General features: G+C 42.3%; 1 protein-coding gene across 3 annotated transcripts in view; it reads right to left on the reverse strand.

Moving 5' to 3' along the window:
• The window catches only part of ano6 (anoctamin 6), a 159,528-nt gene that overhangs the window by 49,866 nt on the left and 81,771 nt on the right, over positions 1-27,891 (reverse strand). For all 3 annotated transcript variants that reach the window (XM_068050389.1, XM_068050391.1, XM_068050390.1), the window contains 5 exons: positions 26,393-26,527; positions 14,666-14,731; positions 6,290-6,568; positions 5,852-5,962; positions 4,476-4,591 (listed from right to left, as the gene is read on the reverse strand). In XM_068050389.1, the coding sequence (XP_067906490.1) occupies positions 4,476-4,591; positions 5,852-5,962; positions 6,290-6,568; positions 14,666-14,731; positions 26,393-26,527 (707 nt within the window). The remainder of the gene's footprint in view (positions 1-4,475; positions 4,592-5,851; positions 5,963-6,289; positions 6,569-14,665; positions 14,732-26,392; positions 26,528-27,891) is intronic.

Genomic DNA, 27,891 nt, shown 5'->3' on the forward strand with positions numbered 1-27,891 from the left:
GTGTAGGATTAGTATAAATGGGTGGTTGATGGTCGGCACAGACTCGGTGGGCCGAAGGGCCTGTTTCAGTGCTGTATCTCTAATCTAATCTAATCTAATCTAATCTAATCTAAGAATATTGGTAATTTAAGTGAAATACAGGAAACTATACTGTATATAGGTGTACAGAAAACTGATCAAACCTGACCAGCATCCATTACGAAGGCCAAAAGGGCTTTCTGAGCTCAAGTAACCTGTTAACAGCTGCTAAAAAACTGTTTTTTTTAAACCAGTTTTCATTGGTTAAAAAAAAAACTGTGGCTATGGTTAAAAAAAACACCGCGGCTATGGATTGTTTAGCAAAAAGCAGAAAAGTCATAAAAATCAAGTCAAAACCAATAAACAGACATATTTTAAAGTGATGTTTCACTCTGATGCCAAGTTAGAGCTTTGGAGAAGCTTCATGTACACAAAAGCATGGAGCCATGGTGTCTGAAAACACGAAGATAAGAGACTGATGATGTTGTAAGAAATGCAAATTCAGTTCCTAAGTGGTCCAAAGTGTTTTGAAATGCTGCAAAAGAGTGACACAAACTGTCTTTCATTGATGACATCGGTTTGCCTTCTTTTGAAATGCAGAGAAACTAGAAATTCCCAAAGCAACAGGTTGTAAGAAATAATTTAAGGGACTTAGATTGTTTAACTGTCCCCTGGTTTTAAAATATGTGAAAGACCAAAAAAGGAAGTTGCTATTGTATTTGCTGATAAAGATCTTAAAGGCATCTATAACATCCACAAGAGGTTATGTAATTACTGAAGGAAATGTAAACACATGCTTATCGACAAGGCAATTTCTGATATTGTTTTTTGAACAAAGAATTAGATGCCTTATTGGACAATTATAGCTTAAGGTGGATTTTTGTAGGACAGAACTACCTTATTAGTGTAACATCCATGGAAAGAAAGGTGTAAAAATCTTTGCAAATAGTGATTCAATGCTTAAACCAAGCAACTTGGTCAGTTGCTGAAAAGAAGAATCAATGGGAGAACGATCGCTGGATGATCGTATGTATAACTTCTTGTAACATTGGTGAAAAACAGGTGTATTGTGTTGTTGATTGGTATTCCTACCAAACCTAGTAAAGACACTAGTGTTTAATTTGGTCTTTTGAGCATTGTCTAATTATTTCCCATAATTCCCGTATTTAAACTGTTGTCACGGAGAGTCCATTTGTTTGCTAAAACTTGGAATCTATATTTTTAAAAACTAAAAAAAAATGTAATGGATATTGAAACATCTGGAGATAGCTGAACTTTATGGACGCTTTTTAAAAAAAAGCAATGTCAAAAAGTGGTTCATGGTTTTCACCAGTAAACAAATACTGGAAACTAGGTAATTTGAAGGAAACCAGCAGGGGGTTTGACCTAAGAGCTACCCTTTGTTGGCACAAGAGAGAATTTATGATTGCCATGGGACTTGCTTGGAAAACTTTAATTTCTTTTGAACTTTAAAAGCCAGTAGATTCGTACTAAATCAGGCAATTGGAATTCAAGATGGACCTGCCAGGAGATCAGAAAAAGAACCAGACAAGTATTACCTCTTTGTAAAGAATCCTTGTTCTTGAAAAGCAAAAGCTTGTATGAAGTGGTAGGTACTGTTGCCTCCTGCATTTTTAAAAGGACTTTTGCATCTAACATGAGAACTGACACCTGTTGCTATACCCCAATGGAAGACCTATGTGAAGCTTTCTACAGTTGAATTTCTTTGAACGCCTACCCAACACAGACTGTTCACCAACCTCACCTGGAAAGACTTCGAGTGGCATCCAACTATTCAATTTTGGGACACCTTGCCAAACTAAAGAACTCCCTTCAAGATCATTGCAATCTAAGATTTTTTTATTCCTTTTATTCTTTTGGGACAGCTTTTTTTTTGGTTAACCAGTTTTTGGATGTATGTGCGTGCGCGTGAGGGCCCGGGGTAAAATAAGGAGCTTTAATATTTCGATTTGCGTATATATTTACTTCATTATTAGTTAAGACTTGGTTTTATAATAAACGGATAATTTTGTTGTTTATTAAAGGAACATGGTTGGTCTGCTTTATTCTGGGGACAAATAGAATATTTAAGTGACTGTTTTATTAAGTGGGAAAATTTATTGATATGCTGTGACCTGTGCAGAAGTGGGACTGAATTAACAGTGTACTCCTCACGCCTTGTTTCTAACACTGTAGAATAACTTGTAAAGGGGTAGAAGGTTACGTCTTACAAAACTACGTCTTACAATACTCAGTCACAAATGATTTATATTTCTAAGGAGGCATATTCCTGAAGAAGAATGATTATATTTTACTTACCTGTCATAAACAAATGATAACCAGCAGTGAGATTTACAAAAAATAAGATTTAATGAGATCCTAAATGAGAATTAACCTGATTTTAATCGCCGGCAGACAGATTTGGGCTGGAATCTCCAGGGGAAAAAAACCTGGAAATCCGAGGAAGGCAGAGGTCCTGCTGAATTTAAGAACAGGATCTATTTATAATTTTTAAAATTCCATTTCCTGCCCAGCAGTCGGCCAGATTGATAGGTGGGAAAGCCTGCGGCAGACTGCCACAGCAATTAGGAAAGATTGTGGATTGGAGTTTTGTGGGGTGGGTGAAAGAGATTGGAGCAGCAATTGGAACTGAGGAAGGAATCATGGGTTGAAGGTTGAGGGGAGGCAGTTTGTGGGTTGAAGGCTTGGACCACAGATTTGGAAGGGATTTTGGGGAGGGGGGTAGTTAGCCAATTGCGGCAGCAAGGAGAGCCGTGATTATTAGAAGGTTCGCTTTGGGTGCTTGTGGTGTGGGGAGGGTGGTGGTTACTCTTGCTCCACCTGGCTGACAAACAGTGTTGGAAAAGTACATATATGACCCATCTGCTCCCAACTCCATATAGTCACCAAAGTTTTCCAACCCCCGGGAAACTTGGCATGCCAACATTAATTTAAATAAGGAAGTCAACTGCACTGACTTAAATATTATAATCATGTCCCACCTTTTGAAAGTGGGACTGATATTGCATGCAATCTGTTGCTGTAAAAAAATGGCAGCAGCACATACAGTTCTGGTGTTTCATGCTTTTACATTTTTGACCCTCTCCCACCCATTGTGAGTGGAGTAAAATGCTCCCCAAAGAAGCAGGACAAACAAAGTTTTTTTTTTCCACAAGGGTGGGGCAGAAATGTGGTTAGTGCACTAACAGTAGTGGCCTAGACCAGGAATGAATGCTGCTTTGAATTCTACTCTGCTTCGTTCCTGATCTGAGTCATGTCAAGATGAAGGTGTTGAACAGAGGCTGTCACTTCTACGAGCTAAAGAGGAGAAAATGAGAACGAAGAATCGCAGACCTGGTCCCCTGTGCCTTCTATGTGCCGGCTAAAGGGAGCATTGGTGGCAACCTGGGAAAACCTTTTGGCTGAAAGGTGCTAGGTGGATAAAGAAAATGGGTAAAAACAATTACAAATCTCAATAATAACTGACAAGTTTCCCATATTCTAAATACTGTTAAAATTTGTTGGAATTTAATACTTACAGAACGTTAACATGTTTTAATCTCCATAAAATCATGACAGTTGTATATTTACATTATTAATTACTTACATTAGTAATTTATATATAAAATGATTAGTTAGTTCTGGTGATATTACTCCATTGTTGAACTCATGGTCAACAATTTCCCAGCCCAACATATTGCAATTCTAATCTCAAAACATGAAACATTTTATGATGAATGAACAGTGGCGAAGATCACTGACTTATGCTTTTACATTTTTTTTCTCAGCCATATCAGATTTCATATGATTTTCCCTAGCATTTCACTTCTCTCTGCTAAGCTTAAAATGGCACATATACTTCATCTGGATTTGACATCTGGATTACACTGCATTTAATTTAACAAGCAATGATGGAACCTCCCATCAAATCAATGGATGTGGATGCAGTGAGGGAGATGAACCCAATCCTGGACATAAGATTACGACAGCATAGAGTGCATTGATAACTAGATGAGACGGGTACATGAGATGCCTCATGCGCCAGGTGCTCATAAGTGGTATACTGCGCTAAAAAGCACTGATGTTTGAGTTCACTGAGTGCCAGATTGCCCTCTCAGCTTTTGGCCCTGGTTTTACTGATGGAAGGAAAGTTTTCTTTCTCCATTGCATAAATTCAATTTGGGCAACCTCAGAATAGTTCCTAGTGAGCAACGTTCCCTCTAAGCTGCATGCGTGTATGCTGCAATCGAAGAATGTGCCGCTAAGGGAACAAACTGGCCATGCACAAGCAACAGCTCCCTTTGCGATGTGCACATGCACACCAGTCTTACAGGGACCACGCAGTGCATCAAATGGGCCGTGCACAGCAAAGGGAAATTAGAGGAAACATTGCTAGTGAATGTAGCTGAATTATTACAAATGTAATGCTTTATGTCGCAGATGAAAGAATGGAGTACCTGATAAGATCTAGAGGCTGCAGTTTGTAAAAATTCTTGGGATGAGCCCACTCCTCGTATAGAAGGTATCTCTCATTGGGGCATGATGGGTCTGATGATTTCTGGTTGTATTTACACTGGAAGAGACAAGGAAGAGACTGTGAAACTATCCTTGCATCAGTCAGTACGTTCATCAAAGGGGAGAAAATGGGAGTTGTGTTTTTTTTAAAGGAAAACTATAAAACTGCTGATAAATGCCTACAATTTTAGAGCATTCAAGATATTTCAGTCAGAATATTTATTCTTACAATTTAATTATTTTTGTTGTGTAGGCACTCACCAATAAAGGCAAGGTAGTGTCCAACACAGTCAAATAGCATGTTCTAGTGTTTGCTATACCTAAGGTGCATCACTAAGGGCCAAATTTTATTAGCGTGCCGCAAATCGCAGCGGCGTGCTTTGAAGTCAGTGATCTACCGGCGGGGATGTACCGTCACTGAGCCCATGTGATACTTCACGCAGGGGCTCATTTAAATGGAGGGGGCGGAGCAGCCGCCCCCGATGACATAGAGGGAGTGGCCGCACCATCCCCGGCAATGATGTCTGGTACCACCGTGCCTGGAAGCCCTTCATGTAAATTTAAATGTTTAAAGGTCCCGCTGCACCAATATTTGAAATAAAATTTTACTCAAACTTTGCATCCCCTCTCCCAGCCTTCCCCCCCCCCCCCGCCCAAAAGAGGTCACAATAAATAAAATTACATATACCCTGAGAAAGACAATTTTTCAACTAACTACCTTTAACGCACCCAGCTTCAGAACATTTGACCCTCAGCCCCTTCCCACCATCCCCACAACCAATTGAAGCAGTTTTCCCCGCTCCCACACCCCTCCCGACTTGAAGATTTCACTGCTCCAAACTGAGTTCCGAAGGCACGGGACGTTCATCCGGCGGCTGTATTATCGGCATGGGATGGCCGCTGGGACAAGGCAAGTTGATTGCATGTTTTTTCATTAATTTTAATATTGAAATGAAGGCCCCGCCAGTCGGCGGAGGTGGGCCGCACCGAGGCCTCGCCACCACTGGTAAAATGCGTGGGGCCTTCTTGACGTCGGCGGTCGTGGCGGGCCTCTCCTGGAAGAATTTTCCGGACCCCCCCGCCATGACCCCCGACGCCAGAGAGCTCATTAATATTCAGCCCTATATGTCACTTTATCACTATTTATCACTATATGGCTCTTTTTGTCACCAGTCACGTCCATTAAATAAATTTCTAATTTTCCAATGTTGTTTAACATTATGACCTATTTTCTGTCTACAATAGTATACATTCACCTCATGTAATAATAATTAGCTGACACGTTTTGAGGAACAATTAACTATCTAAAATTACTTACATCATGGAGGGTGTAGGCTGCACTGTATGTCTTCGAGTTCAAAAGTTTGGTGATACCAAACTTGTTTGATCTTCCTCTTTTATATTCAGAGCGATTCAGAATGTACTGGACCTGCAGAATTAGATTGAAAAAGTGATCACACACAAACACAGCTTAAGAATTTAAACAATCGCTTAAAATTGTTCAATCTAAACCAAAATAAGAAATACTGATAATGACGGAGAATGCAATAAATTTTTTTTTTTACTCGCTCCTTCAGGGAAATCCCTCTATCCCCAAATCAAATATTCACCATATGTAAAAGTTGCTCGGTTGAAGGTTAGATACTATCACGTGTGTGAGAAGTTATGAACATTCTGTACTTACTCAGCTTCAAATTATTTTTTAATACAAATACAGCCTGCGAGATAGTAGTAACAAGGTCCGTCATTAACTTACTATTCTGCTTCGAGTAGCTGGTGGAAAGACGACATCAGGATCCTCAGTATAGAAACTGTCGATACGATCCATCTCAAATGGTGCAGTGAAAAAATCAGGCTCTGGTGGAATTTTGTCTTCATCCACTGAGAAAATCTTAGTAATGCAGTTGAATGTGGAACTCTTCTGCTTTAGATCATTGGAGTGTAGAGGTAGTTTGATATGAAGGAGTTCAGCATAACGACAGAGAACCTCCCACGGTGCATGTAGTTTCAGAAAAACAATCTTTGAATCTAAAGTCTGTGAATACAATAGGACAATGTGAAACAATGTGCACAAGCACATTTTTTTGATTAATACAAAAGCAATATACTGTGGATGCTGGAAATCTGTAATAAAAACAGAAAATGCTGGAAATACTCAGCAGGTCAGGCAGCGACTCTGGAGAAAGAAACAGAGTTAATGTTTCAGGGCAATGGCCTGAAATGTAAACTCTGTTTCTCTCGCCACAGATACTGCCTGACATGCTGAGTATTTCCAGCATTTTCTGTTTTTATTTACTTTTTTTGTTACTGTTCGGTCGATCATTCCTCACATGAAAATACACTTGTCACGAAAATGTGCTTTATGTCAAAAGATGATTTTTAATCCACCGACTGGAAACCCACAACCAATTTAAGTTGATTTAAGTTGCAAGGGGGAATACACTAATAATGACCATGTTTGAATCTCTGGGTGACAGTCATGTGACAGGCCCACCCTTCATATGTTTAAGCTTCTGCTTTCTCTGCAGTAAGGAGACAAGCAGCTGAGATGTGAACGAGAGAAGACCTCTCCCTCCAACCCACCTTGCAAGCTTCGAACTCTGTTTGCTGACCGTGACCACCCAGGGATGCTCCTGTTGCAGTAAGAGACTCCTTGAAGGAAATCATGCACTACTGTCTCCATGAGCACAGCCAAATCAGCTGTCTACATCTTTAAATTGGAAGCATCTGGACCACCAAGGGCATGTCACGAGACCACAGAGTTCAGCCTGAAGCCAGCTGAGTCACCAACCTCCACAGACTGTATACCCCTTTTATTTCTCTGCACTCTAATTTGACCAATCTATCCTACCCAACTCTGTAATCTATTTGTGTGCATGTGTGAAAGTCGGAGCATATCTTATTATTTTACTTCACTCAGTCTAAGTAACATAAAGCTAACCTCTTTCTTTGTTAAACTCAAGAAAACCTGTCTGATTGGTTGCTTTATGATCATAGTCATAAACAGTTAAACACTCACTGAATTGGCAAGTATATCCTTTTCGAAAAAGGAGTAAACCTGTTGCGGGCAAACAAGGAGAGAAAAGAGGGGAACCATTTGACCCCTCCTCCCCTGATCGTAACAGAAATTTGGGGGCTCTACATCTGGGATCCAACCCACAGACAAATGAGAAATTGGAAGCAGGAAACCAAATTGATCCCTAGCAATAATTTTAAAAATTCAATACAGGTTTTCTTGTGGTTTTCAGTGCTAGAATACTAAAAATGTCCACATTTGAGGCCAGTACCTTCCTAGAAGAGGGAAGTAACTTGAGACGGTTTAAAAGCCCTATCCATTGAAGATTTAAGGAGTATAGCGAGGCATTTAGAGATAAATATCTGTCCAAAAGCTAGGAAACCCGATATCCTAAAACTTGTGGCCAACCATTTTGAAATAGAACTTGAAGAATTGGTGACAGGCATAGAATCTGAAACAGCCAGGCTAGCATTTGCCAAGATACAGCTGGAACAGCAGAGTCAACAGCTAGAATTCAGGAACGGAAGGAGGAGAGAGAATTCCAGGAAAGGAAGAATGTCACACCAACATGCTATGTTGAATGATTTTTTTTAATCCAATGACTGGAGACCTGAATTTATTTATTTTTTAGTAAAGAAATTAAAAAGTAGCATCCAAAAGGTGAATTTGCTAGCAGCTTAACATGGCCAGCTAATTTGCAACCTACATTGCAAGGCCTGTGATGCAGAGACGACGGGCTGAATTTTACGCCCCCCCCCAAAGAGCGGGAAGGTGGCAGGGAGGGGGGCGTAAAATGGAGCGGGAGGCTCAGTGGGCCCTTCCCGACCTGCTCCCACCTCCGCCGCCACTTTACGCAGGGCGGCGGTGCCGAACAATGGCCCGCCTGTCCCAGACCAATCAAGGCCCTTAAGTGGCCAGTTAACAGGCACTTAAGGGCTTCTGCCCGCCACAGAGATTTTACCCATGGCTGGTCAGGCGGCCCAGGCCTGAGAAAAGTCGCCTGACAAAAGCAGGTGGCTTTCTGACAGACTGGGGAAGGGGGGCCCTCATGATCAGGCACCCTGTGCTCGACGGAGGGCTGCCCCCTATGCCTCAACCACCCCCAACACATTTCCTGTCCCCCCAATCGACCAAACTTGCCTCGCTGGGGGCCACCGATCACCCCTGCCGAGGCCCCAAAAACTTACCTTCATTCTGAGGCCATCCTTCATCTTCCTTCCGATGGCTGGGGCTGGGTTGCAGCCCCAGTAGTGGCCATCGCTCCCGGTGGCGCTGGAGAGCTGCCAGCCTGCTGATTGGCCGGCAGCTCCATTAGGTGGAATATCCTGCCTCAATGAGATGTAAGTCCCGCCTCAGACCAATTAAAGGCCTGGGAGCCATAAAATGCGGCCCGGATCCCCAGGCCAGGCGGAGGCAGGCTCGCAACCAACTTTTCAGTCGTTGGACGGCTCCCATCTGCCGAGGGTAAAATTCAGCCTGAAGAGTCTGGTCTGTCCCAGCAAGAACCAAGTCCTGGGAAATTTAAGGGAACTGCCTGTTCCCATTAGCAAGACATCAAGACTATCACTTGAACAATGGGACCTTGGTTGAGAAAAAGAAATCCCCAGACAGGAGATGTTTTAGTTGTAAGAAGAAATACACTGCTAACTACCATGCTTGAATCTCACTGGGTGACTGTAATGTGACAAGCCTCCCCCCCCAATCTGTGTTTTAATCTGGTGTCTCTCAGCAGCAGGCTGACAAGCATTTGGACTCTGACAAGAGCAGACTGAAGTGCGAGTCCCTCCATTCTCTCTCTCTCTCCATTCCAGTATACAAGCTTTGGACCCTGCTTGCTGACTGACCACCTCTGGCTACAAGAAGCCCCTTGAAGGAGATCATCGGCATCACTGTCTCCAAGAGACCGACTGAGTCAGTCATCTATCTCTTCAAACCAGAAGCCACAGGGCTTCCGAATTCAGCTAGAAGCCAGCTGAGTCACCAAACTCCACAGACTGTGTACCCCTTATTTGTTCTATTGACTCTAACTCAACCAGTCCACCCTTCCCACGCTGTAACCTCTATGCGTGGGTGTGTGTGTGTGTGAGAGAGAAAGTTGGAACGTAGTTTATTATTTTACTTAGATTGGTTTAAGTACAATAAAGCTAACCTCTTTCTTTGCTAAACTCAAGAGAACTAAGTGGCACAGGCGCAGGATTACGTCATCGCGTATCTGCGCCTGGTCCATCTTCACGCATGCGTGATAAAGCATCATCGGGTATCCAGCCCCCCACTCGGCTGAATGGGAGACTTTGAGACTGGAGCTCGATCCGAATCACTCGCTCTGCCCCACTAGCTGCTCTCACCCCTCGGCAACTTGCTGCAGGCCTCGATGCTTCCCCCCTCATCCGCTTACTCCAGATCTCGCTGCCCCCCCTCTCACTCCCCTGGCTGATTGTTCCTCGCTTTGCGCCACCCCGCTCTCCGGCCACTCTCTCCCCGCTTCCCCCATCCCTCCCCCCCCCAGACGCTAGCTCTAGGCCGCACCGCTTCCCTCCTCTTGGCCACTCGCTCCTACGTCGCCCTTTGCGGCCTGTCTTGCTTCTTCGGGCGGTGAGTGGAGAACGATCAAATGTGGGAGCGAGTGGCTGGTGAGAGGAGGGAAGTGGCGCGGCCCAGAGCTAGTGGCTGGTGGGGGGGGGAGAGCGGGAGTGGGGTGGCACAAGCGGGGAACAATGGGCCATGGAAGGGGGGGGTGCAGCGAGGTCTGGAGCGAGCGGCTGGGGGGGGGAAGCGGCTGGTGGGGACAAAGGGGAGAAAGCGAGTTGCCGAAGGGGGAGAGCGGCCAGTGGGAGTTAGTAGCTGCATTGGTAAAATCAGTCCTGGTCAGTCGTATAAACTAATCACAATAACGAATTGGCAGCACATTTAAAACTCTGCCCGATTTTCTTTCCATCGATCAGGGTGCCAATTCACTATCTTCCAATGGAGGTTCAATCATAAAATTCCTTTTGTATTTAATAGGATTACTGGAATATTAAATGCTGTAACTGCTGGCTTATAATGGTGCAGAAAGGGTAACAGGGCACCTGAGATCTTGATGAATAGCGGGCCCAACAATGTCTCCCCTTAACCAATGAACTTTGAGGTTGAGAAATAAACAGAGCACGGATCGAGAAGGAAGGTGAATTAAAGTGGGTAAATTCAATGGCAAAAAGGTACAGAAAGTAAAAAGGGAGAGATAGTTTGAATTAACAGCAAAATTAAGAGACATAATGTAAAAGGCAAAAAATTGTAAAAACAAGATTTAATTTGATTTTTAAAAAATCTCCAAAAATTCACTTTATGCAGGAATGAGACTTTTCATTGCTAACTTTCTGGACCCCAGGTTGATTGGCAGACATTAAAAAATCTTTAAGGGTGCTATTAAATTACTCGACTTGACTTTCTGTGGCGAGTTTAGTGGAGAATTAACATGCAAACACAACAAATTCATGAAACTCATGTGGAAGTTAAGAGCGAGCGGCCGTTTTTGAGAAGCTAATGGTAGAGCAGCGTAAAGCATCCAGCAGCTTGCGATGACTTGCAATTCACAGGGTATTATTCTTTGCCACAAGCTGCTGGCCGATTTGCACATTTCAGCAAATTACAGCCCAATGGCCTGGATTTTGCTGTGATAAAGACAGCAGAATTGTCAGCACATGCCGTAACTACTCTATTGAAACTGATAGCAATTTTGAGAGTCTGCACCAACACAGGTTATCACAGAAATCCAAAAGTTGCTGTTAGTGATTCTACATTCCTCCAGAGGCTGCACCCTCGAGTTCCCCTCAGAATGTAATTAGTGAATTGTCAAAAACTTTCACTTTTACCTGTTAGTCTCACTCAAAAACTCTTGAAAATGTTACACCTTGTTGAATAATGTGTAACTCAGTTTTTAACAGCATACTAAGTTCATAATTACTGCTAAACATCCTCACTGGCCCTGATAAGCAGATTTTATATTTGTGGAATGTCAAATTTCTCCATAATGATAAATCCCATATGTTTTTTAAAACTTTTTAAAAATTGTTTCATATTTTAACTTCTATCTTACTCCAATTATAATCATTTATTTCACTATTTGAAAATTTAAAAGTGAAGCATAATTAGTGGTTTTAACTTCCTGGTTTGCTGTCTGTGAGAATACTTCAATGTTATTGGATGCTTACTCTGCTTGCTGACATCACTGCTGCTGTATGCCAAGACATTCCCTGGATTTGGCACCAGATTTAAACTTCTGTCAGGAAAGGAAAAATCCACATCACAGAGATCGCAAGATCTTTGCGTGCAGCTTTCTTCCAGGTCAGCGGTAAGTGCTGTCGTTCCACCGCTGACCACAAAATCACTGCACTCATTGCACAAGATTTTTTGGCCACTGCAATAATTATAATAACGAAGTGATGCACTAATTCATGAAAATGTGTGTTAGTTGGATAAGTGTGCTTTATCGAGGGACTACAGGTCATGGTGGAAGTCTACAGAAAAACAGAAGTAAATTTACAAATGCTTAAGTCATATTTCCACAGTTTAGACATATTAATGCAAATATATTGCATTGTACCTGATAACAGGAATTAATATGGCTTCCAGAAATGCAGCCAGTGATTTCAAAAACTTATATGTTTTACATTTAGTTAGAAGGTAAGAAGTAAATATAAGTGAAAACAAAAATGTACGGTTTTTATATAAAAGTAGCACATCTCCCACAGCATTGCTCACAGTGAGTCAAAGAATATGCATTTTTACAAGAAGGGTGTCATCAACAAATTGTGATGAGGGAAATGCTGTAGGAAGTGCATGTGTGTGTTCGTGTGTGAAAAAGGAAGATATTTAATACATCATAGAGTGTTGCCACCAGCATGATGAAGGATATATTGCTTGTCCTACATATATTGCCAGTCATGATGTCCTCTTTCCATTTTTGGTGCACTCTTCCTGTCTACATCTGTTTCTCATTCTGTTTATTCCGACCTGCCAGTTTTCCTGATGTTTGCTTCTTCATTTTCCACTACCTGACTCTAAGCTTCCTCTGCAATGCTGCTCCTCTCTGCAACTGCAGATTCATTGGGCTGGATTTTGTGGTCAGCAGTGAAGCTCACTGCTGATCTTGAAGAAAGCTGCCCACAAAGATCTAGTGATCTCCGTGGCATGGATTGCCTCTTTCCCAATGGTAGTTTAAATCTGCTACTAAGTCAAGGGATCTCCAGGTGTCCAGCAGCAGTGATGTCAGCAAGCAAGGTAAGCAGCCAAACACATTGAATTATTCTCACAGACAGCAAACCAAGATTAAAGCACTGAATCCCTACATTTTTACTTTAAATTCTCAGAAAGCAAAATAAACAATGATTAAATGAAGATAGGAGCCAAAATATTAGAAACAAACCTTTGAAACATTATTTTAAAAATCTGGATTTTTTTTTAATCACATTCGAGAAATATGACATTCCACAAATGTAGAAATAGATTTTCAGGGTCAGTGAGGGTGCTTAGCAGTAATTATGAACTTAGTATGCCATTCAGAACCCAGTTACACCTCATTTAACAAGACGTAACTTTTTCAATGGATTTACAGCAAGACTGATGGCCTAAGAGTGAATATTTTCATCAATTCACTGATTGCTTAGGGCGACAGCAGTCTGGGAGTCCGCAACAGTGCACCCTCTGGAGGAGCATAGAATCATGAACAGCATATTCTGGATATATGCATTATTCTGCACGTGTGGATGTTCAAAGTTCCTGTCACTTTCAGTACAGTAATGATGGCAAATGCTGATAGTTTCGCCCTCATTACCACTGCAAAATCTAGGCTATTTATTCCACTTGAAGTTCCTGTGTTCCCTTGCCACTCAGCATTCTTGTTATGCCTTTGTGGTCCTGTTTCCATTTCACTGTTGCTCTCCCCATCCTCTCATTGCTTAGCCCTCTTACTGTTTATTAGGCTCTCCCACTCTTCTGTCATCTTTGTTTTCCATCTACATCATCAATTGACCTTTTTTGCTTCACTCCTCTCTGTTTCCCTCCAGATCTTCTATTCCAGCAAACTAACCTCAAATCCCCATGGCTTTTCGCCTTGTTCTCGGCTGTGATGCTACACCCTTCCCGCATGCTGACCTATCTTCAGCCTTTTTCTATTTTAACTCCTCTAAGTATTATCATTTTTGAAGGAACCAAGCATGAAATTCCCACTGGCCTCCTATGAGCTGGGAAAACAGGCTTTTTACCTGTTAAAGCACTACAAGTCAGCAAATACATTATAAACACAATAAGCACTTCAAATGTTAAAAAATTGAGTTTGTCCAAACTCAGTACAGGTGGCGGCAAAGGGTAATAGGAATAAAGCATGTCAGCAAAATGGAGAGCACTGGGCTGAGGAGACAGGCCAGGGAAAGTGGAGACCAGGATAAAAGGCCAAAGAAACAACAGCAGGAGGCCTAGTAGTGTTTGGGACAGCATTGGTCAGGAATAAAGAGTGCATTGGGTTTGAAAGCTAAGTGGCAAGACTACAAGTAAAGATACGCGTTGGGGCTGCGTTTATGCTGGTTTCAGGAGCTGTATCAGTTGGTAGACTGAAAGATCAGGTGGAACAACACCTACTGTTAGGAGGCATGAATGATTAGGTTTGAAAATGATGGCTGTTTTTCCAGGCACTGCATCTCAGATGTTGCTGCAGGCACCATTAAAACCAAGCAGGGCTCCCACTCCTGATCACTGTCACGTGACCCATACTGCAAAATGTGCACATATGGATTCGGGACTTGGCATCTCATAATAGAATAGCCTGTCAACATTCACTATTTAAGGCTACACGTGAGGAATGGAACATGTGAGGACAACCAACGCCATGCAACTACACCACAGCAGCAATACTTTTAGGTGAGGAGGGGCGAGAAAAAAAGAACGCATGGTTGTACAAAATATATGCCATGGGCACTACTTCCTGAGAATTGAGCCCAATTTTAACTCTAAAGTGAATGGGTTATGAGCGAGTTAAAATCAAACCCCAAGATGCACGGCAGGGTGACTGCATTCCCTTAGACCAGATTTCTACTGGACACATTTACCAATGAAGCGTAGAAAAGTAAAATGAGCACTCACCGATCGTGTTGCTTCAATCTGTAACCCTACTTTCTTTAAGTTTTCTTGAAAGAATGCTCTTTTTCTCTGTGTACAAAATATAGAAAATGTAAGTGACTGCTTTAAAATAAAGTGATATTCTCACCTGATTCTATACTGAACTACATATTCAGGCTCAGTTTAAAAATGTCTGAATTCAGTGTCTATCTTTCTAGCACACCTAGGCAACAAGGAAATGGAAAATATAATATCTCGGAGGATGAAATTTCAGATGACTATAAGACGATCTGCCCTAATTCTTCAGAGCCCAGATTTGTATAACACCTGCAAAGAAGCACACATAGCCATCTCTTCCCTATTTCAGCTAACTTCATTTTGTGCCCAAGTACAGATTACCGTGTGTGTGTGTGAGTGTGCGCGTGCATATGTGTGTTAAAATCACTTGGGATTTTGGTCCCAATCTAACTTATGAGCACAGAGATATGGAAAGGTGACAGACCCACTTATTGAAGGCATTTTACACTGCTCTGAGCTGAAATTCCTGACCAGTGCAAAATTGTATTTTACAACAGAAGGCCAACTAGATCCCTGAGAATTTTATAAATGTACTCTCCAATGGTTGTAATGTTATGAAAACAGGCTGCTGTCGGTTCTCTTGTAACATTAAAAATTAGTTTCCAGGAGCGGAGTTCTATACTTGTATCCAAGCATTCTCATACAGTGCTCCTTTGTAGCTGATCTCAGCATGACCTGCAGTCAGGAGTATAACCTTGATCCGATAATAGGCTGCACGCCAAAAAAGCTGGACTAAAGGCCTGCTACCCGACCCGCACCTGACGGGACCTGATGACATGTGTCGGGTTCAGGTCGAGTCGCTCTTCTGGGTCCAGCTTTCGGGCTCGGGTTGGGTCAGACACACACAGTATTAATTGGACTTGAAAGCTTGTTTAAAAAGATGAAGATTGGAGCCACAAAGTCAGTGATTGTTTGGTCACGAGTTAAACAGAAACCCATGGAGTTGTGCCCAGACAGGTTGTGCCACACTGTACCAGTATCTGTATTGCTTAAAATAAACACAGCAATTGCCCAAAGGCTCAGAAAATATCATTATACATTACCTAGACACCTGCTTTACAGGTTGAAATACTTGCTGCAATTTTATCCAGTGAGTAGCTGAGATGCAGAGACCAGGAAGGTCCTGAGTGACTAATTATTATAAAATATAAAGTATTTATATAAAAAATATAAAATGATCAGTCCGGACTCTAGTCTACACGCATAGTGATCATTTTTTTAAATAAATACTGTATATTTTCTCATAATTAGTCACTCAGGACCTTCCTGGTCTCTGCATCTCAGCTACTCACTGGTTAAACTTGCAGCAAGTATTTCAACCTGTAAAGCAGGAGTTTAGGTAATATATAGTGATATTTTCTGAGCCTTCGGGCAATTGCTGTGTTTATTTTAAGCAATACAGATACTGGTACAGTGTGTCACAATCTGTCTGGGCACAACTCCATGGGTTTCTGTTTAACTCGTGACCAAACAATCACTGACTTTGTGGCTCCAATCTTCATCTTTTTAAACAACCTTTCAAGTCCAATAACAGTTTTTGTTGCTTATCTGCACAAACTGAAAAAGTGAAAAACGGATTCGGAATTGGAAAGTAGGTAAAGTGAACATTCCGGAGGTTGGGTCAGGCTCGGGTCGGGTTGGGTGCGGAAAATAACAGAAGGACTCGGGCCAAGTGGAGCTCAGGCCCGATGTGTTTCTGTCGGGTTCGGGTCGGGTTTTTTTTCCTGACCTGAGTAGGCCTTTAAACTGGACTGAGACAGGGAGATGGTAGTGTAGTGGTAATGAAACTGAACTAGTAATCCAGAGGCACAGGATAATGCCCCAGGAACATATGTTCAAATCCCACCATGGCAGCTGGAGGAAATAAATTCAATTAATTAATAAAAATCTGAAATTGAAAGCTAGTCTCAGTAATGGTATCGTGAAACTAACATTGATTGTTGTAAAGACCCATCTGTCCTTCAGAGAAGGAAATTTGCTGCCCTTAGCTGATGTGGCCTACATGTGACTCCAGACCCACAGCAATGTGGTCAACTCTTAACTGCCCTCTGCAATGGTCTAGCAAGCCACTCAGTTGTCAAGAGTAATTCAGGATGGGAAACAAATACTGGCCTTGCCAGTAACGCCCACATCCCATGACAGAATTTTCAAAAAAATGGACTATAGCCGGAGCTTTAAAGAGCTACAGAACAGTAGGGTTTTCAAAGCAGTTTTGATTGACAGGCTATTGCAAAGGGAAATCAACGCAATAGGAATTTTACAGCACATAATATAAGTAGGGATATATGCAACAGTAAACCTGTTTTCCCTGTTGTTACAGACACTGGAATACACATTCTTTAGAACACAAAGGAAGCAATTTAATATTACCACTTCAATGAATGATGCCAGATTTTTTTTTATATACAGTTTTATTCAACTGAAGCAACAGATGCCTCCCACTTCCTCTCATAAGGCTGTGAAAGATCAGAGCATTGCAGAAATAAATTCCTGCTAACTGTGATCCAGTTACTGTTAGGTTAAGTGTGAGGATTGTATACAAATGTTAGTTAATTGTTTGAAGTAATTTGCTAATTAAGTTCTATTAGTATTTTTAAGACTTAAATGTTTACTGACTCCATCAGCAATCCTATGTATATCAAAGTCATTGGGATGGTGCAAGGCAAAGAGATTCCAATGCTGCATCTCCATTCTATGCAATACGAACACACAACAAATTGGAGTTCATAGAGGGTGGAGGTTAAGTGAAGTGACTATTGGGCTAAGGTAAGTGTGGGGATAGGCACTATTGCAAATGTAGAAATGAGCAGCATTAGTGATGGATAGGAGGTGGGGCTTGGGCAGCACTGTGGTGCAGTGGTTAGCACTGTAGCCTCACAGCTCCAGCGACCCGGGTTCAATTCTGGGTACTGCCTGTGTGGAGTTTGCAAGTTCTCCCTGTGACTGTGTGGGTTTTTGCTGGGTGCTCCGGTTTCCTCCCACAGCCAAAGACTTGCAGGTTGATAGGTAAATTGGCCCCGAGTATAGGTAGGTGGTAGGGGAATTGTGGGGATGTGGTAGGAATATGGGATTAATGTAGGATTAGTATAAATGGGTGGTTGATGGTCAGCACAGACTCGGTGGGCCGAAGGGCCTGTTTCAGTGCTGTATCTCTAAATAAAAAGTCCAGGTCTGGGCTGAACAGGACGCGCTGGATAAGCACAGCCAGATTTAGTCTAAGAAATTGGGGGAATGAGGATGGAGACAGTGCCAAGGAAGGGAGTTCATCATAGTGGCTGAAAATGGCACCTTTGTTCTTTCCAATATTCAGGAAGACACAGGCAAGAACCACCACTGATGTGATCAGGGGGTTGAGAGATGTGATGGAGAGTTAGAACAGGGTATTGTATGCGTATGTTTAGAAACTAAACCTGGATGGGTGCAGCTCTGAAGGTTCTCTATCTGAAACATGAACATATAATTTCTCGTTCTACATGCAGTTTCTGTTTGTTGTTGGTGTTTCCTATTTTTATTCCAGATATCCATCACTTCCAGTTTTCCATTTTCTCACTATTCGTCACTGTCAGTGTTCACCTATGTTACCCATCCACCTTTATTAGATTCCTCAACGATCACAAAACATTTCATTGTTTTTAGGGTATGCAGCCATGAATTTCACTCCTACACTTTCTATACTCCTCCAGACTTTTTGTAGTATTTAGCTCTGGGTATCTAACATTTTTACTTTTATTCATTCGTGGGATGTGGGCGTCACTGGCCAGGCCAACATTTATTGCCCATCTCTAATTGCCCTTCAGAAGGTGGTGGTGAGCCGCCTTCTTGAACTGCTACAGTTTATGTGAGGTAGGTACACCAACAGTGCTGTTAGGAATGGCGTTCCAGGATTTTGACCCAGCGACAGCGAAGGAACGGCGATATAGTTCCAAGTCAGATGGTGTGTGGCTTGGAGGGGAACTTGCAGGTGGTGATATTTCCATGCATCGGCTGCCCTTGTCCTTCTAGGTGGTAAAGGCCGCGGGTTTGGAAGGTGCTTTCTAAGGAGCCTTGGTGCGTTCCTGCAGTGCATCTTGTAGATGGTACACACTGTTGCCACTGTGCGTCAGTGGTGGAGGGAGTGAATGTTTGTGGATGGGGTGCCAATCAAGTGGGCTGCTTTGTCCTGGATGATGTCGAGCTTCTTGAGTGTTGTTGGAGCTGCACCCATCCAGGCAAGTGGACAGTATTCCGTCACGCTCCTGACTTGTGCCTTGTAGATGGTGCACAGGCTTTGTGGAGTCAGGAGGTGAGTTACCCGCTGCAGGATTCCTAGTCTCTGACATGCTTTTGTAGCCACAGTATTTATATGGCTACTCCAGTTCAGTTTCTGGTCAACAGTAACCCCCAGGATGTTGATGGTGGAAGATTCAGCGATCGTAATGTCATTGAATGTCAAGGGGAGATGGTTAGATTCTCTTTTGTTTGAGATCGTCATTGCCGAGCACTTGTGTGGCACGAATGTTACTTACCACTTATCAGCCCAAGCATGGATATTGTCCATGGCTTGCTGCATTTCTGCATGGACTGCTTCAGTATTTGAGGAGTTGCAAACGGTGCTTAACATTGTGCAATCATCAGCGAACATCCCCACTTCTGACCTTATGATTGAAGGAAGGTCATTGATGAAGCAGCTGAAGATGGTTGGGCCTAGGACACTACCCTGAGGAACTCCTGTAGTGATGTCCCGGAGCTGAGATGATTGACCTCCAACAACCACAACCATATTTCTTTGCGCTAGGTATGACTCCAACCAGTGGAGAATTTTCCCCCTGATTCCCATTGACTTCAGTTTTGCTAGGGCTCATTGATGCCATACTCGGTCAAATACTGCCTTGATGTCAAGAGCAGTCATTCTCACCTCACCTCTTGAGTTCAGCTCTTTTGTCTCTGTTTGAACTAAGGCTGTAATGAGATAAGGAGCTGAGTGACCTTGGCATCTACCCGGCAATGTGGAAAATTGCACAGGTATGTCCTGTACACAAAAAACAGGACAAGTCCAACCCAGCCAATTACAGAATCACAAGATCGTTACAGCATATCGTTTCGGCCCATCGTGTCCGCACCGGCTCTCTGAATGAGCAACTCCCCCAGTTTCATTCCCCTGCCTTCTCACTATAACCCTGCACATTCTTCCTTTTCATATAACTGTCTAATTTCCTTTTGAATGTTTTCATTGAACCTGCCTCCACCACTTTCTCAGGCAGCGCATTTCAGATCTTAACCACTCGCTGCGTGAAAATGTTTTTCCTCATGTCACTTTTGCTTCTCTTACAAAATATTTTAAATCTGTGCCCTCTCGTTCTCGATCCTTTCACAAGTGGGAACAATTTCTCTCTATCTACTCTGTCCAGACCCCTCATGATTTTGAATACCTCTATCAAATCATCTCTCAGCCTTCTCATCTCCAAGGAAAACAGTCCTAACTTCTCCAATCTATCTTCATAACTGAAATTCGTCATCCCTGGAACCATTCTCGTGTATCTTTTCTGTACTCTCTCCAATGCCCTCACATCTCTCCGAAGGTGTGTTGCCCAGAATTGGAGGCAATCATCCAGCTGGGGCCGAACTAGTCTCTTATACAAGTTCAATATAACTTCCTTGCTCTTGTACTCCATGCCCCTTTTAATAAAGCCCAGGATACTGTCTGCTTCATTAACCGCTCTCTCAACCTGTCCAGCCACCTTCAATGACTTATACACATATACACCTAGGTCCCTCTGCTCCTGCATCCCCTTAGAATTGTACCCTTTATTCTATATTGTCTCTCCATGTTCTTCCTACCAAAATGAATCACTTCACATTTCTCTGCATTGAGCTTCATCTGCCACCTGTCTGCCCATTCCACCAACTTGTCTATGTCCTTTTAAAGTTCTGCACTATCCTCCTCAGTTCACAATACTTCCAAGTTTCGTATCATCTGCAAACTTTGAAATTGTGCCCTGTACACCAAGATCTAGGTCATGAATATAGATCAGGAAAAGGGTCCCAACACAGATCCCTGGGGAACTCCACTACAAATCTTCCTCCAGCCCGAAAAACATCCATTAACCACTACTCTTTGTTTCCTGTCACTCAGCCAATTTCGTATTCATGTTGCTACCGTCCATTTTATTCCATGAGCTATAGGTTTGCTCACAAGTCTGTTGTGTGGCACTGTATCAAACATCTTTTGAAAGTCTGTGTACAGCACATCAACAGCATTGCCCTCATCAACCCTCTCCTTAAAAAACTCCAGCAAGTTGGTTAAACATGATTTTCCCTTAAGAATTCCATGCTGGCTTTCCTTAATTAACTCACATTTGTCTATGTGCCTATTGATTTTGTCCCAAATTATTTTTTCCAGAAATTTTCCCACCACCGAAGTTAATGTGATTGCTGGGCTTATCTTTACATCCTTTTTTGAACAAGGGTGTAACGTTTGCAATTCTCCAGTCCTCTGGCACCACCCCCGAATCTAAGGAAGACTAAAAAAGTATGGCGAGTGCCTCTGCAATTTCCACCCTCACTTCCCTCAGTATCCTTGGTGCATCTCATCCAGCCCTGGTGCTTTATCCACTTTAAGTACAGACAGCCCATCTAATATTTCTTCTTCATCAATTTTAAACCCCTCTCGTGTCTGACTTACCTCCTGTTTCAACATTGCCTGGGTTGCATTTTCTTCCTTGGTAAAGACAGATGCAATGTATTCATTTAATACCTCAGCTGTGTCCTCTGCCTCCATGTGTAAATTCCCTTTCTGGTCCCTAATTGGCCCCACTCCTCCTTTTACCACCCTTTTACTATTTATATGCCTATAGAAAACTTTGGGATTTCCTTTAACACTAGCTGCCAGTCTCTTATCATGCTCTCTCTCTGCATCTCTTATTTGCTTTTTCACTTCCCCTCTGGACCTTCTATAATCAGCCTGTTTCTCAATCATATTTTCTACCTGGCATCTGTCATAAGCACAGTTTTTCTTCTTTATCTTAACCTCTACCTCTTTTGTCATCCAGGGAGCTCTGGATTCATTTGCCTTACTTTTCCCTTTTGAGCGAACATATCTCGACTGTGCCCGAACTATCTCTTCTTTGAAGGTAGCCCATTGTTCATCGACTGGTTTTCCTGCTAGCTTTTGACTCCAATTTATTTGCCCCAGCTCCATTTTTACCTCATTGAATTTGACCATCCCCCACTTAATTATTCTTCCCCTGGATTGCTCTTTTTCCTTTTCCATAGTCAACCTAAACCTTATGATACAATGATCACTATCCCCTAATTGCTCTCCTACTGGTACTAGATCCACTTGGCCCACCTCATTCCCAAGAACCAGGTCTAGCAGTGCCTCCTTTCTCATTGGACTAGCAACATACAGTTGTAGTTTTCCTGAACACACTGTAGGAGTTCTTGCCCCTCACTGCCTTTTACACTATTATCCCAGTCTATGTTTGGATAATTAAAGTCCCCCATTATAATCACCCTATAATTTTTGCACCTTTCTGCAATTTTCTTGCAAATTTGTTCCCCCATGTCCTTCCCACTAGCTGGTGGCCTACAGACAACAACGAGCAATGTAACCGCACATTTTTTTTGTTCCTTAGCTCCAGCCAAATTGATTCTGTCCTCACGCCTCTGGGACATCCTTTTTCTCCAGCACTGCAATGCTCCCCTCTATCAATACCGTCACCCCTCCCCCTTTTTTCCCTTTCCTATCTTTCCTGAACACCTTGTATCCAGGAATATTTAACACCCAGTCCTGCCCTTCTTTGAGCCAGGTCTCTGTTATAGCCGCGACATCATATTTCCCCATGGCAATCTGCGCCTGTACCTCACCAGTCTTGTTAACCACACTCCGTGCATTCACATACATGCACATTAACCCTGATTCAGACTTTATTACTTTCTCCCTTACTCTGAACCCACTTAATAATGTACTATTCCCTACTCTCATGCTATCTATCTCCCCCAGTATTCTGTGCATCTTGGTCTTCCTGTCTGATACTTGCTCCTGGTTCCCATACCCCAGACAAGTTACCAGATTTGCTTCCCTCCAATCTGAGCTCCCTCTCAGGTTCCCATCCCCCTGTCAATTTAGTTTAAACCCTCCCCAACATCACGAGCAAATCTCCCCGTGAGGATATTCATCCCAGTCCTGCTAAGATGCAACCCGTCCATCTTGTACAGGTCCCACCTGCCCCGGAACCAGTTCCAATCTCTCAGGAATCTGATGCTCTCCCTCCTACACCAGTTCAATCGCTCAATTCTCCTAATCTCGTACTTACTTGCACGTGGGACTGGGAGTAATCCTGAGATTACTGCTTTTGAGGTCCTGCTTTTTAATCTCCTTCCTAGCTCCCTACAATGTGATTCAGGACCTCATCTCCCTTCTTACCTATGTCATTGGTACCGATGTGGACCACGACCTCTAGCTGTTCACCCTCTCCCAGAAGAATGTCCTGTAGCTGCTCCGCGACATGCCTGACCCTGGCACCAGGGAGGCAACACAACATCCTGGAGTCACATTTACTGCTACAGAAACGCCTGTCCGTTCCCCTAACTAACGAGTCCCCTATCACGACTGCTCTTCCACTCCTCTTCCTCCCCTCCGATGCAGCTGAGCCACCTGTGGTGCCACAAACTTGGCTCTGACTGCACTCCTCTGAGGAACCATCACCCTCACCAGTATCCAAATGGAAAACAGATTAGTGAGTGAGATCGTCTCAGGGGACTTCTGCACTACCTGTCTGGATCTCTTAGACTGCCTGGTGGTTGCCCATTCCCTATCTGCCTGCATACTTCTAACCTGTGGTGTGACCACTTCCCTAAATGTGCTATCCACGCAGTCCTCCATTTCATGGATGCACAACAGTGACTCCAGCCGCCGCTCGAGTTCCGAAACCCGGGGCTCAAGCTTCTGCAGCCGGTGACACTTCCTGTAGATGTGTTCGTCTAGGACACGTGGTGCATCCATGACTTCCCACATACCGCAGGATGTACATTCCACTCGGCAGGGCTGCCCTGCTACACCTTAACTTTACAAACTATTTATTATATGCAGAATAGCTTACCAGGTACGCACCAAACAGCTCCTTCCACTGCACCAGAGCAGGAACCAAATACTGGAGAGTTAAAAAGTATGAAAAAAATAGAAAAATGGAGCACCTCCTCCCCCCTTCACCAAACTCGCCACTCATCAAACTTGAATCTCCACACTCAGCTTGCAGTCTGCACTCTGTTTACTGCCCCGTCAGTCTACTCTCGATCAGTAAAGTGATGGAAGGTATCATCAAAAGCGCTATCAAGCGGCACTTGCTCAACAATAACCTGCTCATGACGCTCAGTTTGGGTTCCGCCAGGTCACAGGAGCCATCCTAGAATTCCCACATGGCACATTATGTGCTTTTGACTAGACTGAGGTGTTCTGCCATGCCTCTCTTCATTGCACTACTAACTAACCTTACCAGGTGATAATATAGTATGTTTTTTATGTTGTCGGATGCAACAAAAATGAGATGCGTGGAGTCCAGTTGGTTGAAGATCTCAAACAGGTTTTTTATAGCTAAACTATTATATATAGTACAGAGCTAACTATTTACAGATCCTTACTCTAGGTGTTACAGTTGCAGAGTGGCTCCAGCTTTGAGTCACATGACTACATTCTGGTACTTGGCTCATTAGCATACTAAGATCTTAAAGGGACATCACTGTTAAAAGCAATCATACAACACAGTATGTGGTTTTGACCGGACTGAGATGCCCTGCCAAGCTTCTCTTTATTGCACTACTAGCTAACCTTACCAGGTGATAATGGTGATTCAAATGTCATATGTTGCATTTGCCATGCTTTCAGCCTCCAAAACAATAACTGCTACGTATGCCCATACATAAAAGGAATGCAACATTGCCTGGAATTGTGTAATATATTTTTAAAAATTAATTGACCACAGCAGGCATTGAAATTAATGCTAGGGTAATTGAAAGAAAAATTGGCATCCTTGATAAATATGCAAAAACCTGCCATAGTGATGGTATGGAAGACTGCTTCACTCTTTAACGTGGTACAGTCATCCAATTCCTGCAGCAGAAGCATTTTCTCCTTGCTCTGTCCCCAGCAGTCCAAAGCATAGGGGGCAATACAAATGGGAGCCTACCAAAAATATAGTAAGAACCTGTCGCCTGAAAATTAATTGAAGTCAGTGCCGGCTAACTCTGCTTGGAAGAAAGCCCACACTGCCCACAATTCCCACAATCCCCATCTGGCATAGAAAATCCTGGTCATTATTGTCCAAGAATTTAAAAAATGAATTTCCGAGGTAATAGATTTTAGCATCTTATACTTTCCAACTTAATGAGATTATCAAATCAAGAATTATCCAATTAAAATATTTATGAGTCAGCAGAGATTTAATTCTCCTCCCTCAGATCCAGCACTTCTGGTAAGGAAGTCTGTGCTCACAGTGATCTGAAATCAATAGCTAAAGTATCGATTCACAGATAATTTACACTACCTGTCTACAAATCCGATTTTGCAGCTGCGACAGAGTTCACTATTGAGTGAGAGTCTGCTTTATAACAGCATTTAAGAAGCTTCCCCTGAATTTATGAGATGTCAAGGAGATAGAACTTTTTAAATTTATCTCAATACTGCACTGAAGTAGTACTCCATGTATCAATCCTAAATGGAGTATCAGACAGCCTCTAAGAGGAGGGCCTTTGTTTTGCTTTGTTCTGCAGTCAGGCCACAGCCAAGCACTTTGGAGCGACACAAAAGCAGCACTTATTCCTCACACTATACCACGTGTAAAGGCAATGAACCATATGTGAGTACTTCGCGTTTACCAAGCTATGGGGTATGTTATTGAATCTCGGCCTTCTGTTTTCACTGAATTAATTTTAATCCTCATCAATTTGAAGTTGAAGGCACTTATTTATGAGAATATGTAACCTGCTGTGCATGGCAGAGATTATACTGCCCAGTATCACTAACAGATACATCCAAATATCTCCATCTCCAATCATCTCATTCCTAAGGTTTGCTGTGATTTCCTGATGTGCCAAATTATAATGCACATCTGCTTTATTCTGTGGATTTTGTACCAATGTCATGAGCCACGGTCTCACATGCTACCCTTGGTCAACAAGTTTTTTTTTGCAGTCACGTTCAAACAATATGGGAAATTTTGCAGTGCTGAACAAAATTAATTTCTTTCTTGTCACAAACTATCTGGTTGTAGCCAAACAGTGAAATCCTTTATGGTTGTTGGACCAAAGATTTTGAGAAGATGCCTATCACCTCAATGTGTGCAAAAGTCTCACTGTCATTTGCCTGCTCTTTTTCGTAAAAATGAATGCCGCATGAAATTGTCTCACTTTGTGTGCATTATTGGAACAATGCAGCAATTTTCATAAGGAGCCTAGAAGGATACTAGGGCAGAAAAAAAAGAGGAAATCACAGCTACAACGGTAAAATTCAATGAAGCCGCATCCAGACGTGAAGAAGGGGTAGAAACTGCCATAAACTGCAGGAAAGAAATTGTGAGGAAAATACTATGTGTTTATTCAAGAATACCTCCCCACCCCGTTCTGTAATTGATAGAAGAAAAAAAGATTAGTTTCATATGAACTGTGAAGGAAAGTATTAACAGGGATACCAGATCATACCTTTCTGCTTAGAATTAATCTCATCCTCTTTTGATCTCCAGGTTTCTTCTGCTCCTCTTCGTAAGCCAATACAAAGTCGATTCGACGTTGGCCATCAGAAAAAAAAACAGTGTCTTCATTACCATCAAATTCAACCTGTATTGGACAAACAAAGGCATCTTTCATTTCAAAGCATTTCATTATTTTCTGATTATCTGTGACAGCAATGCACAAAAAGACAAGGGAGAGGCCTTACAATGACAATCTCACAACAATCATCAAGGACTTATGCACTTGCCAGATTTTGGAAGAATAAATGCACAAAAACATAGGCGACAAATAGCAAACAAAAATGTTTATGATTTCCACATATCAGAGACATTAGCATGAAACAAAGGGTCTCCCACAGCACAAGGCAAACATCCAAGAGGCTGGGTTAGTAATTAGAAAATTATCTCACCAAATAATCAGATAGGAAAGTCTGTAGCACTAACAGCTCAAATCGACTTATTGGGTTATCAAAACCTCCAAGTGTTTCTTCATATTAGTTTGTCAGATTAGTCAATAAGGTCCTTTGTCAATTTCTTGGCCAACCTTCAGAAAAATAGCTGGTTGCAATGAAAGTACAAATATTCACAATTGCTTATGGGGTATACGTTCTCATTTATCTCTATTACCTACTTGTTTTGAAAGAATGTACCTTCCTGGGGTATGTAACATCAATTCTTCAATTATTTTCTCATTTACTGACATCCTTTTGAGTCATGCACTTTCTGATGCTGAGAGCCACAGGGGCAAGCAAGCTACGTGAATCTACATAACATACACAACCAATTTATGTACAAATCATGCAGGCCCCTTTTCTTATGGTTAGTTTAACAATGTAACTTTTAAGCTACTGGTTACTTTTACAATCTGTGCAAAGGATGATTCACAAGCATCCTCCAGCTGTGAAAAAATATAATAGGAATGTAAATATATTACAAACATGCCAACACCGAACAGTTTGAATGTTAGGCTCCGACACATCATAGGTTGGGATGAAAACTCATGCAGTCTACAGCAGAACAAGAATAACATTCAAGCTTAAGCTAACAGGTGACAGGGTAACATTCATCCCATATACCTGCCAGGTAATGATCAGTTCAGACAAGTGTTTCTTGCACTAAAGAAATAATGTACATTTATATAGCACCTTTCAAACATCCCAAATCACTTCACAATCAATGAATACTTTTGAAGCATAGAGCTTTCCAGATTACAAAACCTACTGACTTCCCTGAACTTAAAGAGAACCTTGGCTTATAAAAGTTCATTTGAAGGAAGCAGGTTTGTCATTAAAAGTTTCTCAGAGATATTCATTGGTATAACAATGAAATGCTGAATGCAGCGAAGGGCTGAAAGCTTTATAACATTGGATACATAATTTAGGTAGATAGAATTTTTGTAATTTGTTTTAAACCTGAGGAAGTACATGTATTTTTAATGGATTGTCACTGACATTACAAGCGGCTGTCAGG

Source organism: Heterodontus francisci, chromosome 18 (assembly GCF_036365525.1).
Source record: "Heterodontus francisci isolate sHetFra1 chromosome 18, sHetFra1.hap1, whole genome shotgun sequence".
Classification (NCBI taxonomy): domain Eukaryota; kingdom Metazoa; phylum Chordata; class Chondrichthyes; order Heterodontiformes; family Heterodontidae; genus Heterodontus; species Heterodontus francisci.